This window comes from Tenebrio molitor, chromosome 4 (assembly GCF_963966145.1).
Source record: "Tenebrio molitor chromosome 4, icTenMoli1.1, whole genome shotgun sequence".
Classification (NCBI taxonomy): Eukaryota; Metazoa; Arthropoda; class Insecta; order Coleoptera; family Tenebrionidae; genus Tenebrio; species Tenebrio molitor.
The window spans coordinates 7622290-7638501 of NC_091049.1; the positions used below are offsets into that span (position 1 = coordinate 7622290).

General features: G+C 33.8%; 1 protein-coding gene and 2 long non-coding RNA genes across 6 annotated transcripts; 2 read left to right on the forward strand and 1 right to left on the reverse strand.

Moving 5' to 3' along the window:
* Positions 1-1552: 1552 nt before the first annotated feature.
* On the reverse strand, positions 1553-2767 carry LOC138128466 (uncharacterized). The gene is made up of 2 exons (XR_011158683.1): positions 2129-2767; positions 1553-2077 (listed from the first exon to the last, which is right to left on the reverse strand). It is a non-coding gene; the product is annotated as an uncharacterized lncRNA (long non-coding RNA).
* A 193-nt stretch (positions 2768-2960) lies between these two features.
* On the forward strand, positions 2961-4265 carry LOC138128458 (uncharacterized). Its single transcript, XR_011158674.1, has 2 exons — positions 2961-3594; positions 3648-4265. It is a non-coding gene; the product is annotated as an uncharacterized lncRNA (long non-coding RNA).
* A 1844-nt stretch (positions 4266-6109) lies between these two features.
* LOC138128432 (uncharacterized) lies at positions 6110-12671 on the forward strand. Of its 4 annotated transcripts, none has more exons than XM_069044664.1 (3): positions 6110-6242; positions 10589-10657; positions 10745-12671. In XM_069044664.1, the coding sequence occupies exons 2-3, from the start codon at positions 10592-10594 to the stop codon at positions 12584-12586; spliced, it is 1908 nt and encodes a 635-aa protein (XP_068900765.1). In that variant the 5' UTR covers positions 6110-6242; positions 10589-10591; the 3' UTR covers positions 12587-12671. The 4 variants fall into 4 exon arrangements, with proteins under 4 accessions (XP_068900765.1, XP_068900768.1, XP_068900767.1 ...); XM_069044667.1 differs by lacking the exon at positions 6110-6242 and adding an exon at positions 6759-6849; XM_069044666.1 differs by lacking the exon at positions 6110-6242 and adding an exon at positions 9948-10526.
* Positions 12672-16212: the final 3541 nt, after the last annotated feature.

Consider the following 16212-nt stretch of genomic DNA (forward strand, 5'->3'; position numbering starts at 1 on the left):
GGTCCACGTTTTGTCATAGCTTTCTAAGCGCCCAAACCACTCGCGAGCGGCACCTCGTAGTTTTTGCTGCATGAAGCAAATTTTATCATATTCCGCCCAGTTGTGGATCTCACCAAGTTGGTCTATTTTCTTCAGCCAGGCGTCCACAACATTTCCCTGATCGTCCGGATCGAAGGCGGGCAAAATGTCCCCTCTGGCGCCGCTCGAGGTGGACGGCGTAACCCGATCCTCGACGCCAAGGTCCATGCGTTCTGGTTCCTCCCGGTGACGAGCATATTTCTTAGCCAACACCGCGGACACTCTCTTCTCTATGTGACCAAGAGGTCTTCGTATAGGCTGTTTGGGTCGGGATCCAGGACCTCCTCTTCTGCACTCATCTTGCCTCTTTTAAGTTTTTATTTTGTCCTTTAACTTTTTTTTCCAATCAGAATTATCCAGTACACACAGTCACACACTCAAACACAGGTAGAACGGGTAATCCCACTTCTGAAGATTTGTTAACGCCCGGCGCCCAAAAACAAGTCGATACGTTTTTAATCGGTTTATTCTTCTTGACGCGTTAATTACAAGTCAGGAGTTTTTCCCCACGCGCTCCCCTCGTCGGCAGTCCTCGGATCTCCTCGGGTCACTCCGACACGATGGAGCGCTGCTCGGGGACTTCCCGCGAGGGATCCTCCCTTCGCCCATTAGGGAATCGTAACAGTATTATTATTCCGTTAACTCTGATTAAAGACGTTGCTCCTTCAGTGTTGCTTTTTAATCCAACCCCAGAGCTCAAAAATTAAACAAAAGCTCACAGGCACGTATTAGTTTCTGGACATTGTTGAATAAATCGCTATTTTTTATTAGTGTTGAAGTAATAAATTAAGAAAACAATAATAACAATTACCATAATACATATAAGAACAAAAATAATAATTTTTAATTTATTAACTTGTTGAATAAGACTTGAAAACTTTTTTCGGAATTTTGGATATTCTTCATTGAATATATTTAAATTCTTGAATACAGTACTTTCCATTTAATTTACAATTTTTGTCACAGCTATTTAACAGAATGACCATTTTTATTTTAACTTTTCATATTCATTGCTAGGTAGATTACATAAAAAATTGCCCTCGTAATATACCAAGGGACAGATATATTGCCGGAAATTTTTTCGAGCAGTCCTGACACACGAGTGTTGGACTGCAAGAAAAAATTTCTAGCGATATACAGGGGGTGTCCCAGAACTCGCGCCCCAGAGAAAACAGACAAATGCCGACAACAATCTCGATTCTAAAAATGCAAACGAAGAACAATTAATGGCTTGCATAAGAGAGTTGTGATACATCTAAGATCCACCAATTCCAGAAAGGGAACTCTGAGGTGTTAATGTGAATAAAATCGGTTGCTAAGTTTATAAATTGTCACAATTAAATAATGTCAGAATGACATGTCCGCTAAAGTGTCAACATCAACATGTTAGGTTAAGGCAAATGTCATTCAAGATGTCACATTCGCCATCGATCACATGAATCTGTGTTTTTATTTTTTTAAATAAAACAACAACTGGCGGTTCTGAAAACAACCTTGTTTATTCTAATGCACGTGAGCTTATCGTACAAAACAGGAAGAAAAGATATAACACAAGCCAAAAGGGATTATGAACCGAAAAATAAATACAATAAGAGGAAGTGCTCAAAGTGGCCACCATTCATTTGCAGGCATAACCATGCCAGTTGCAAGAGACTCAGTTTAGAATTCGTAACCATTTTAGAAGTAATTGTGGCAAAAGCTTCCTGAACGCAACTTTTGAATTGTTCTCCTGTAGCAGTAAGGCAATAGGACCGCACAGGCCAGTGTCGTGGACCACCACAACTTCTTATCAATCGATGAGGATACTGTTGATCCAAAATTTCTCGAACTTGTCTACTGAAGTGTGGTAGTGCGCTGTCGTGTTGAAACTAGCCGGTAGCACAAAAAAGAAGTGGAATGTCTTCAAGCAAATTGGGAAGTTTTGCGTTCAAAAATTCTCCATTGAAAATTCTGGGTGAATGTCTGGCGCTTACCGTGCAGCAAATTCAAAAGATCCTACCTAAAGAGAGAAGTTAGCTGACATGTAAACTAATTTCTATTGAAGACATACCACACGATTCCCTAATAGACCAACCCACAAATTTATATAAAATCGTTGCTGAAATGCTCTTGAAAATAGAGCATGTGGATTTACTTCATTTCCACATTCTCCGTAAATTATCAACATTTCTACATAATCCGCTGCAGAATACATGATAAAAGAGCACGGTTGACCACGACGGCGGTACTAAAGCGATTTGAAGTGATTTGAATGAAATTTTGACACTGACGTTTCTCAAAAGTTTCATAGCCGGTCAGTTTATTGAAAACGTAATAAAATATGCAACAATTACGGGAAATAGACCTGGATGGCCTAAAATGCTTTGATTGGTCGAATTAAACTGTTCTTTTCTCGAATACCGTTCAAGATAGAAAAAAATTTCATTGGGATTATTTATTTGTTCTTTTATGAAGATTTCCCCTTTTTTCTCTGGGGCGCGAGTTCTGGGACACCGTGTATATCTGTCCCGAGGTATATTCGGAAGAGAATCGCCCGAAAAAACTTTTCCCCAAGGGAAATTATATCGATAATTTTCCCTAGGGAAAATTTCCGCTTAATTAAATTGTGATTGGTTGCTATTCAAACAATTCGGAGTTGTGATTTGTCAATATAAATCATGTGACATTTGAGGGCGATTCTCATATATAATATACCAAGGGACAGATATATTGCCGGAAATTTTTTCGAGCAGTCCTGACAGACGAGTGTTTGTCGCAAGAAAATTACATGAGGGCGTCAGCCCGAGGGTAATTTTGAGCGACAAACACGAGTGTTGGACTGCAAGAAAAAATTTCTGGCGATATATATCTGTCCCGAGGTATATTCGGAAAAGAATCGCCCGAAAAAACTTTTCCCTAGGTAAATTATAACGGAAATTTTCCCTAGGGAAAATTTCCGCTTAATTAAATTGTGATTGGTTGCTATTCAAATAATTCGGAGTTGTGATTTGTCAATATAAGTCATGTGACATTTGAGGGCGATTCTCGCAGTAATTCGAACCCGAGACGACTTGGATTCAACGCGAATATCTTACCAACAAGCCTATAATGGATTTTATACAGTCGTTTTCGGATTGAATATACAGGGTTATTATAAATGTTTGTAGTCCAAGTAGGCCATGAATTTGTGCCGCCTTGTTTCGATTCTGCACTGTATCTAGTGGAATATTGGCATGAGTGAGCTTCTGACCAACTGAAACTGTAAAAGTCACTGTCAATGTCAAATCACTGATTACCGCATTTTATTCCTTGGAATCAAAATAAGTCTTTAGTAAATGTTAAGAGTGTTAAGACCACAGACGACCATAGCAGACGACGATGAGTATACAACAGTGATCAAGGTTAGGTTAGTAAAATTCTGTAAGTTTCAAGTAAATTTATTTTCAGGTTAACTGTTCTCTTCCAAATTCTCTTCTAATTATCAGTTTCTCCTAAACACATTTTTTTAGGATTGCAATGGGGTACACCGTGGAACAGGCTACTTTCATTATTATTTCATTTTATTAAAATGGTGTACGAGATGAAAACAGAATGCAATCATGTAAGGATCAATATCTCGCAAAGTTTCCTAATTTAGAGATAGAGGAACAATCTTTAATGACCCACATTCTATGGATTGTGAATAGACAAAACTAGAGATGTGTTAAAGGAAAAGTCATCGAGAAGCCTTCAAGTTGATGAAGTTTTGAGAGAGAGAATGGAACAAAATTCCAGAACATCATTGCACATGTCAGAAAATTGTGAAGAAAAGATTAAATTTGCACCCTTATAAAATGTCATTGTTTCAAGAACTGAAACCAGCAGATTATCCATGTTGTGTTGCATATTGCAGCTGGTTTTTAAACCACATGAATGATAACAGAACTTTGGATTTGTCATTCTTTTCAAACAAGGCATGGTCCTGCTGTAAGTTCATAACCTGATTGTAGTCAGGGAGACGTTAGAACTAATAAGTATACCTCCTCTTCCATATTTGTTGCTGATTTCGTTAATGACTATTCCACGCCCATCTTGTGTATCCTGCCCCTGCACATTATAACATTGGAAATCATTTAATGCACATCAACAACAATAAAACCTTGCTGGACAGTTAAATAGCTTTAATTTGTTGCCATATAACACATAAATAAAATGTCTATTTACAATGATTTAATTGTCTCATTTTCCATCAACAGTTTTGGAATCTTGTGGTACCTAACATTGTTTTCTCGAAACTTTTAAAACAAAAATGATTCAGTACCCATTCAATAATTTAGCAGCAACAATTCAGTTCTACACACCTGTGGTTGAACATCAGTGGATAAGTTTATAAAACTGAAATAGAGAAAATTAAATCGTATGAGATGGATTGAACCATATGAACTTTAAAGTTCACTTTGATAACAAATCCCGTCTTGATGGATTTTAGTCACTGTTACTCACGGTATTAAAACGTTGGAACAATCTCTTTAAACGAATCTTCACTGTTGTGGTTAATAATTCAAAGAATTTTTTGAAGGTAAACATAACCTCCTAATGTCAAGAATAATAATCTACTTCGTATCATTTTCGTATTGAACTATGGAACGGCAAAAGAAAAAAAAATCATTTGTTTTCATGGGCTCGTTGACTACAAACATTTATAATAACCCGTACATATTGTATTGTCTATGATAATTTTCTTATTGATTAAAAAAATGAAACTTAATTATGGTGTACATAACAATTATTGTATCTAAATTTATTTCTTAAAGATAAACACGCACGTAATACGCTCGACCAGCGCTTAAATTTAATAACGAATAACCCATTTTGACTTTTGAGCAGTGGCGGCTCGTGGGTTTTATTGTTGCGGTGGCAAACTTGAACAAACATAGTAATAATAAATACACCATAATAATAATTTTTTTAAATACACTATACCGGGTGCCCCAAAATGCTTACCAGTACGTTGTTAAGTAAAAATATCAGGTAAAAATATTCAATCTTCTTTTTTGTAGAAGATATGAACCTACTGTCGCGAGCAATAAATTTTGGTCGTCAATGTCATTTCAAAATTTGGTTAGATTATCACAAATTTAAAAAATTTCCCTGCCTGATTATGCCCATGTCAAAAAAATGAGAACAAAATGACAATTAATGTCATACAACATGATGATAGGTTATGACATTTACGACTGTTTTACAATTGAGCATTTTCAATTGCGTCAAAGAATGACCTTGGCGACCAAAATTTATTGCTCGCGACTGTACATAATATTTGTTGTATTTTGATTTTTGGTGTCGTTCGATACAAAGGGCAATATTTTTAAGATCATTATATCTTAAACGCGACTAAACCGTGTTTTCTGTTTCAACAGCAAATAGCATGCAAGGCCAACAAAACAACAAAAACAACCTAAAAAAATCGCTTGGTAACTAGCCCCATCTGTTGCAAAATTTTTAACATAAATCTTTATGGGTTGATGGGGAAACCGTGTTTTTTTGTCAGTTTGACGGAAAAATGTGAACCGGACTTGATACTACTCTTTCGACTGTTGGAGAAAATTCGAAATTTAAGTAATAGTTATTGACCATGAAATGTTCAACTCCACGTGAATAACGTTTAGTTATTATTGGTATGTAATTATTTTCAATATACATATAATGTTTTCTGGGTCTTCGTGAAGTGCGAATAAAAACTATATTGTGTTTCTCCTGTAACAAGAGTTTTTTATTGATACCTAACAATTTTTCTTAATCTACCCATCACCAAATTTATTTACAATATAAAACAATCTTACCTGTAACAAGAGAAACGGCATTAAAGCTATTACTCGACGTGCTTTCGTTAATTTCGCTGGCTGTTCGTTGGCTACCATGGCTACACAATCACAATACACATGCGCAAACAACAAAACTTTTGAACGATTGAGAGTAACGAGACAGCAATATGTTACATCTCTTTAATCTCGATTTATTATTGCTTGCCAGCGCTTCAGCGGCATTACTCTCAACTATTATCCCTACTCCCGATATTTTATTATTTTTTAAAGAGTGAATATCCCCTGTGTGGGCCGTTCTGTGCAGCGGCCTGTGGCGTGTGTTGTTATTTATTAATGTTTTAATAGTGTTTGCTGTTTGGTACATCAAATTGTTTTTAACGGGTAAGTAAATGTCTTGATATTTATTAAATGTTATAAGTAAAATATAATTTGTCTGCTTTCCGTTCATTTTCAAAGGTTGTGTCGAAAATTAAAGTCTAGTATAATTCAGAATAAGTGGCATCGCGGTAGGCGTTGAGTCTCTAAAGTGAGCTTTATATTATGTCAAAGAATTTAGTAAACATGTGAAACCGTCATTACTTTATTCTGAGGTTATGCATTAAGTACATAATTTTGACATGGTTTTCACCCACAGCAGAGATAACCTCCAGACAAATAATACATTTTTCATAAATGAAAGAAGGAAATTCCAAATACTTATAACAAGAAAATAAACACAAAACGATTCCAATGATAATATCAAGGCCAAATTAAAAACGAAGGTTACCAACAGCATCGAAACTAGGGTATTATTAGCAAGGGTCTTGCTGCCAACGTAAATTTGAATTTCCAAAGCCTACCGCGATGCCACTTATTCTGAATTATAATATACCTATTATACCTAAACAATTGTCAGTGTCAAAATCGGGTATAAAAGTAGTTCGTATCGCTTTAAAATGGAAAATTAAGAAATTAGATCTACATTACGTACCGCGTACCACAATTTGAGGTGAGCACCTTCATAAAATTCTGGTAATTGTTCACTTTAACTACTTCTGGAATTTTCGCGTTTTTTCTGGCTAGACAGCCTCAGGGCGTCGTCCTAGATCGCGTCCGACCATTCAAACCTTGTGCAAATGCCTTTTTTTTTTTTTTCTCTCTTGTGTTTCAACGTCGCGCCAAGTCTTAGTATAATTAAAGGGGAAGGAAAATTTTCATTTGCACAAGGTTTGACTGGTGGGAAACGATGTAGGAGGACGTCCTGAGGCTGTCTAGCCAGAAAAAACGCGAAGATTCCAGAAGTAGTTAAAGTGAACAATTACCAAAATTCTTCAATAAACGCTTGTTAACGCCATACAACGAAATTTTTTTCTGATTTTGACACTGACAATTGTTTATAAAAAAAAGGACTGTAATGGCCAATCTCACCGTCGTAGTTTAAAATTAAAGAGAGCTTAAAACCTTGGTTACAATTATTAAAATCGGGTAATCTTGTAGTTTACGTCGCCCAAACTGCGCATCTCCCACGCGCAGCCCCGTTGATGTACCGGGTGGGGCATCGTATACGCGCACGCGAGAAATCGCGACTTCTAATTAAATAAAATTGTTGAAATTTTTCAGACTTACCTGGCTACTGGTAACGTACATTTCATAATTTTTTGATAATTTTTCACTTACAAACAAAGCCAAAAAAAAATAAAATGTAAATTTCAACCAAAGTCAAATTCTGATTTTTATACTAACCTACCCAGATTCACTTCCTATAATTATTTACAAAATCTACGGAAAAAAATACCAATTAGATTTTGAATTAAACGCAGTTTTACATTTCAACTTTCAAAATCATTTTTATTTATGACCTGCTACTTGTGCTGTCGTAAATTTAGGTGACAATGGAAACTGTCAATTTTATGGCAAAAAGGTTTAAAACGGTCGGCTATACATTTGTTGGGAAATTATACCATTGTGCCGTAAATCACCCGTCTGGTTTACGTTTAAATAAAAAAGCGAATTATTTAGCTAACCAAGTCAAAATTTGTAATTGTGCCACCAAGGTTTGATGGGCTAGCAGATACAGATTCATTTAGTGTAAAAACTTTATAGGTAAATTAACAGTTAATTTCAGAATACTAATAAAACTGTTACGGCCTTATTTATTAACAAAAATTTTTTTAAAAATTCTCAAATATACCTTATCAATAATTAGTCAGGTATATAAAATTTCGCCAATTTTATTTAATTAGAAGTCGCGATTTCTGGCGTGCGCGTATACGATGCCCCACCCGGTAGAAATGCTCTGCATTGTTGCCAGATATTAATGGTGATATGGTGATGTATGTGTATGATTCCAATACGTTTGTTAATTGATCTGATTCTCTGGTTTAGTTTGTGTTTGGTGCTTTTCTTTTATTAACTTTGTTTAGCAACAGTGGGTGGTAGAGGGGCTACTGCACAAAGTATAATGGTATAATTAAAATTGCCGTCACGTGATCTTAATTGTGAATTTTCTCTTATTAAATACAAATAAATAAGTCTTGAGTAAAAGATTTGTAACTATTTTTAAATTGTGTATAATATTCTGCTACAATTTTGTTCTCTTTAGTATTGGTCATTTTTAAATTTATTCAAAAAAAAATATTAATCATTAAATATAATGTGCCATTGATGTTACAAAGATTGGGCGACTCTGTTATGTTTAGTTTAGTATGGTAAAGAGTTAATGATTTTTAAAATGTTGACAAACGAAATCACAATCGGAAAAATCTTCAAAACTCGCAGTTAATCCATTTTGTCGATTTTGACTAATTTATCACTTCATGGACAAAATATAATTATTCTAATTTAATAAATCGAGAAATTATGCCTGATTTACTAAAAAAAAGCAAAAACAATATAAGAAAAAAACATAATTGTAATGAGGGAGTAAATGATATGAATAACATGTTTTTTACTTTATTTGTAAAAACACAAGGTAATATAAGTCATGATATTAAATTTAATTATGATTTTATGCCAATTTTCTCTGAGGAAGGAATTCCTTGTGTTGAAAAAAAATTTAAAAAAAAAACGTGAAAACAATTATGAAGAGAATTATCAATTCCTAAAGCTTGTTTTAAATTTGTATTATTGATAGGTAATCTATTCATAAGCCAGATTGCGGACTCTAATTATTCCATGTTCAGTACCGTTGATGTATACAAGTATACAGTGAGCGGCAAAAGTATGGAATAAATTCCTTAAAAATTAAACAAAATTTTTTTCAAAAAAATCTTTGGACAGGTCAATTTTAGTTTATAAAAATACATATTTTAGTACCAAACAAAATGCCAAGCAGTCATTTGTTTTTGAGTTATGATGTCATCGATAGTTTTTTTAAATAGAAACCCCCAATTTTTTTTCTTGATTCTGATAGCCCCTTTAATTGTCTAAATGACAGTATAAAAATTTTGTTACCTTACATAAGGAAATTTTTGAGAAAAAAAATCATAAAGTTGGAAAAAATAAATTTTATAACGAACAAAAACAAGTCAAAAAATCAAGTAGGTAAATCAAACAGTCAAATGTTACTGTCAATTTCATTCGTATGTGTTATTTGTGTTACAAAACGTTTTCGAAAATGACTCATTTAACAGAAACACAACGTATAGAAATTTTAATTTTGATTGGGTGCGGGGATAAAACTAGATTAAACTAAAACAGGGGGAATTTCTTTATAAACTTGCTTATTGTCAACAAGCTGGAGGATGGCAATTCGAACATTTAATTCCATAATTTTAAGTACTTGCTAACACAGTTTTTGACTTGTTTTTGTTCGTTATAAAATTTATTTTTTCCAACTTTATTATTTTTTTTCTCAAAAATTTCCTTATGTAAGGTAACAAAATTTTTATACTATCATTTAGACAATTAAAAGGGGCTATCAGAATTAAGAAAAAAAATAGGGGGTTTACATTTAAAAAAACTATCGATGACGTCATAACTCGAAAACAAATGACTGCTTGGAATTTTCTTTGGTACTAAAATTTGTATTTTTATAAACTAAAATTGACCTATCCCAAGATTTTTTTGAAAAAAATTTTGTTCAATTTTTAATGAATTTATTCCATACTTTTGCCGCTCACTGTATAAAAAAAGCTTCACCGGGGTTGTGGATGCTGGAAAGGTGTTTTTATTGTTAAGCTTTTGTCTGTTGTTATTTGGCGTTTTTTTGTTCATGTGTTGATGTAAATTACGTATTATGCTGTTATACCCACACTATACAGTTTATATTAGGACTTATGTAAGCCCAAAATGGCATGACATTAATAAATGTTGATTTTATTTCATACTTCCCTGACCTTGTGCTTATTAAAAAAATAATACAGTTGGTTGCAAAAAAAAAACGGAAAATGTCAAAAACTATGTTGACGTTTTTCCTTAAAATTTTGTTAATGTAAAACTGTCGACAGGTCGGCGAGGTTAGAATTTCTTGTCACTGTACTTTTTACTACTCCAAATTCTGCATCTAGATCCGTAATTTTTCTATCATTTTCTAAATGGCCGGCGATGATAGCTCTGTCTGTTTCAGATAAATGAGGCATTTTGGTAAAAAAAAAAAATTACATTAATTTTTTGAAAACTGTCAATGTCATCAGATTTTGTTCACACTATAAAAAGTTTCATTTTCCGTTTTTTCTGCAACCAACTGTACATTTTTTGTATTATGTTTAGGTCTCCAGATTGTTTTACATTATTCTTATTGTTTCTAGCCGATGAGTTATCATCTAGAAAAACGAGCAAGAATGGAAGGAGGAAGTGCAAATGAGGTACAAAGAAAGGCAAGTTTAATAAATGTAGTCTCATACCTGTTTATGTAGCATTTCTGTTCTTGCATGGTTATGTGATATATGTTTTTATCTTTTCAGAGCACATCACCAAAGAAAATATGTAATTTGTCCATACAATCATTTAGTGAAATCATACACGTTGCTGCCTTTGTGGATAAGACGCTATTTATTAAAGCCTTTCTTGAAGCAGATAAAGTGGTAGTAGCTTTGGCGCCTCGCCGCTTTGGGAAATCAACAAACATGGACATGGTGAAAGAATTCCTAACAGGGAACAAAAAACTCTTCCAAGACAATCAGTTAAAAATATGGCAAGAGCAAAGGATTTTTTTTGATAAGTACTGCCAAGAGACTCCTGTCATATACGTGGACTTTAAAAATATCACTGGTGAAACTAAAGATGAACTCCTTCAATCATTAAAGCATCTCATTTACTGTGCATTTAATGAACATCAGTATCTTGTGAAAAAGATGGATGGAAAATATTCTTGGTCAGATACGAAATTGGAGGTTCTGGGCTGTATTGAAGAATTTGAGAAGTATTGGAAAACTTCTGAAAATTTAAGTCGAAATGATGTGATTAATGGATTGAAGCGCTTATCTCGCTGTTTACATGTGTACCATAACAAACTCGTTTATGTATTAATTGATGAATTCGATTCTCCTATCATGAACATCATCGTCAAGCAATCAACTTCAAATAATGATGTTCTGGACGAAACCATCGATGTTATCGGTCGCATCATGTCCATTACGTTCAAAAACAACGAACATCTCAACAGAGGGTTAATAAATGCCTGTGTCCCCGTCGCAGAACAAGTTTTATCTAGCGACGCGAACAACATCCAGTATTATCAGTTTTTGAGAAAACCTAGATTTGCTCCTTATTTTGGATTTACAGATACAGAAGTGAAGAGTCTGTTTGAAAAAGAAGAATTTGCTACTTTTAATAATGACCAAGTAAAAAAGTGGTACAATGGTTATAAATTAATGTATTCAGGGGACTATGCCATTTATAGCTGTTATTCAGTTTTAAAATATTTGAGCACAAGTCACGAAATGAAGAAACCATGCTTTGACAATTACTGGGTTGACTCGGCCAGCATCACTCACCTAAAACATCTGTTTGGACATTATCAGATTCGTGAATTGATTGAAGATCTTATTGATGGAGAAGAGATCGAAATAAAGGCCATTCAAAAATTTTGGAAAGAAAACATAATTGACTTACTAAACTTGGTTCATCAAGAACTTAAATCTATACATATGTCAGATGCACATTTTTTCCTCCAATTTTTGACCAAAAATGGATACTTGAATGTTTTACGCACTAGCCCTGAGAATCAAAGAATCACCATTCGGATTCCAAATCAAGAAATTAGGACGTTGTTTCAGGAAAAATGTTATGATGTAGAATTGTTTTCAAAGAAACACCAGCTTTTAGATGAAAATATTGAGGGCTATTTGGTTGCATTAGAATCAGTGCTAACAAGAGAAGACAAAAATGTATTTAAAGAATATGCAAAGGCTGTCTCTAAATTGTTTGATGGAGCCATAATGCCCCAAAACGAGGACGAATTTCATTGTATTCTCTTTGTTTTGGCATATAATGCTAAATTTTATATAGTTCGCAGTGAACTAAGCATCTCCCGAAGAAAATCTAAAGGAAGACCTCCTCATCTTGATTTGCTTATGATTTTGAATGAAGCTGGCTTGATTGTGGAATTAAAATTTGCTGACCAATCATCAGCGGCCGCTCTTTCTCAAATTAGAACGCGACAGTATGAATCAAGCTTCGACAACTACAAAAATGTCACAAAGAAAATTCTTATGGGTTTGCATATGACTAAAGAAGGGAAAGTTAGTCTGACTTACACTATTGGCGATTCACGTCCAGAAACTGTTACCAGCCATGATGAATAGACTGTTGATGGCACAGACGTCTTTTTTTTTATTTGTATTGCCATTGTATTACCATTGTTAAATGAATAAAATAATTATAATGGTGTTTTTAGCGTTTAAATTTTTATAAACACAATAGAACTGCATGAGTCTGTGTTGGGAATTTAGCTTTAGGCAACTTTGGGAGTTTCTGGTGTTCCTTTAGTTGGTGGTAAGGTTATTTTTAATGGGTCGTAATTAACGCCCAGTAATTTAAAGCGGTTTGCAGATTAAAAAAATACTAAATGTTCTATAAAAAAAATAAAAATGCAGTATGAAATAATAGAAAATGCCTTATATTTTTTATAAAATCACAATATAAAAAATACAACTTGCACGTTAAGTTCTGGTCGGTATTTTAATCAAATGTGCACCCAAAAAATATATAAATGCTCGATAATTTACGTTCACTATTGAATGAAATTTTGCATTTTACAGTAATGCAAATAAACGGGCGTTTGCTTACCGACGATCGACGAACAGTACCTACATAACCTCACAAAACGAAGCGGGCATGTTCCATGTTCTGATCTGCAGTGCGGGAATAGGTGTGTTATTATTAACCCGTACTGTTTTTAAAATCGATATGAGTGGCAGTGAGATTCCTCAATACAGTTCTTCAGAAAATGTGTTTTTGTTTTGTATTACATATTTTATTAAATTAGTGTTTATTTTGTGTTCACTGATTTTTTATTTTCAGTGAAAATGTATAGGTAAGTACCTACTCTTTGTGGGCTTTGAACTTTTTTATGGATAAAATCATCATTTTTATTGAAGGGTAAGTATTCTTTCACCATCAAGCTTCTACTGAACATTCATTATATGTACATTTATCGAGCATTTATAATATTTTACCGAATATTTAATAATTTAGGAAGCATTAGAATTTGGTACTGAGCATTCGTTACATTTATTGAGCCTATATTTTTATATCGAATATTTATTAATTTAGGAAGCATGTGAATTTGGTATGGAGCAATCATTTATTTATCAAGTGTCTATTATTTTTATCGAATATTTATTATTTTAACAAGCATGTAAATTTTATATCGAGCATTCATTACATTTATCGGGCGTCTATTATTTTTATCGAATATTTAGTTTCTTGTCATGCATTTGAATAAATTAACTGGAAAATGTAACATGCATTGGGAATAAAATATCGAGCATTTAATTTGTTCCCATTTTTAATATCATAGATAGTGGGTGAAGAGAATTTTATGGATTTAGAGGAATCTTTCGGTTTGTTCGTATTAGGATAATTAATTTTTATTTTTATGGTTTAAATGGAATAATTTTTTTAATATATTTTTTTCTTTTTTGGTTTGTTTATTTTTTATTAATTTAGATCGCTTAATCTAGAGCGTAGTACTGAAGATACCAAAGTAATTTTTAATTTCTAAATATTTTTAATTTTTCTTTAAATTTTGCAATGTTTTTATTAAACCATAAAAATTTGAAATACAGAGTGGTCCCGATATAACCTGCCACAAGAAATCCGGTAATAGGTGACGATGAGTAGAACTCATACACAAAAAATGTTTCTAATAAAAGTCTTTTCGTTTTCGAGATAAAAATAATTGAAAATTTGGTCAAAATTTGCTGTACGCTAATGAGTTAATCGGTTTTAAAAAGGTAATTCTGGTTACTTGGCTGCAATTTCTTTAGCAACGGTACCTGTAACACCTATGACATTTGTCAAGTTTAATTTTAAATTTGCGAATCCTTCAAAAAGTTATGAAATTCACAAAACAAGAATACGCCGATTTGCATTTACTCTATGGCGAAACACGTGGTAATTCAAGACCGGCAAGGCGACCATACGGCGAGCGTTATCCTGAAGGAGTCCTTCCGTCATTTATGTGAGGTTGGTTCTGACTGATTCCAATAGGATGGCGTCCCCGATCCTCTATTTAACCCCTCTGGATTTTAATTTTTGGGGCCACACGAAAGATTTGGTATACGAAGTTGAAATAAATACAAAAGGCCAACTCCAGAAACGCGTAACAGGCGCCGCGAACCAGATTCGTAAAAACCCAGAAATGCTGAATTCTGTTTATGAAAATTGGTACCAACGGAAGGTACACAGAACATTTATTATAAATAATTTTGTTAGTCTAGTTTACCTTTCATTAGTTAGTAGATATTCTCAGTTAGAGTTGAAAGTACGAATATGTAAAGTGTAAATAAATTTATTCAATACATTATTTTGGCTATTTAACCACAATTAAGACGATACTCTTATTATAAAGTTCTTCCACAATTTTGCACACACTACCTCTACATTTATTTACACGTTGAGGAACACCACTTTATTTATTACTCATTCATCTCAGTCAACAAAATCAGCTTTTGTACCTAAATAAGCTGGTGAATTAACGCACACAGTGTACGGCGTTTTCAATAAATGTCATTAATTTGATTTAGTTTGTCAGATTTGAGATTTGTCATAAACGATTCAGGTACCTATGTTGCTTAGATACTGTCATCCTTACAAACACCAACAATTAATTCCTGAGTAGATACATATTTTTGTGGTCAGCAGCGTCGAATGCGTGTGGATAGGGGTTAATTTATCCGCATTATTTTGGACCTAATGAAAAGGGGTTTTTTGGACTTGTTAGATCCTTCTAATGACCCAGAATTTTTTTGGCAGGTTATATCGGGACCACCCTGTATAATCATCTGCTTTTTTTAAGTTGGAGGCTTAATTTTAAAATATTTCTTTAATTGGGATTTTTTCCATTTTTTTTATCATTAACAGTGATACCGGATGTATTATGAAAAATCTTTGGTGCTATAACTTCCTTATTTTTCATACGATTTTGATAAATGATGTGTCAAACAATAGTTATTTATTATACGAGCGGGCTAAATGAATGTTTAACGAGCGATGCGTTTAACAGCGCGAGCGGCGAAGCCGCAAGCGCGTTAACATCGCAAGTTAAACATTCATTTAGCCCGCGAGTATAATACAACTGTTTATCCAATTTTACACTAATAAACCTCTCCAATTTGAGTGTATTTTTTTTAAATCAAATCCGAAGCTTGTGTCACTAATCACCTATGATTGTCGAGTCGCTGAGTGTGATTTTTTGTTGCCATGGCTTTATTGACACGAGAAAAAAAAATCGGTGTGACAGTGAATTATTTTATCCAATATTACTCCTAATAAAATTAGGTCTTTACGGCGTATACACGTATAGAAGGTGAAAATCTAAAAAATGGATGATACAATTATGAACAATGGCTTCCCAATACCTGTACTATCGCGGCCACGGAATTTTGGCCGTCACTTTCATGTCAATTCAAAAAAAATGGATGTAGTCCATGCTTTATTGTCATTATGATTGACTTTTTGAATTGACATCCAAAAATTTGTCACTGTCATACTTCATTCAAATAGTTGCGAACATGGCACCAATACCCTATTTTAATAAAGTGTAGATAATATCCCTGTTCCAAGATGGTCTATCACATTCTAAAATTTCGGAACGTTTGGGTATAGGAAGAAGCACCATAAGTGCAATTATTAAAAAATGGAGGCAAGATCAAACAGTGGAACGACGTCCAGGTTCCGGGGGACGTCGAATTTCTACGCGTAATCA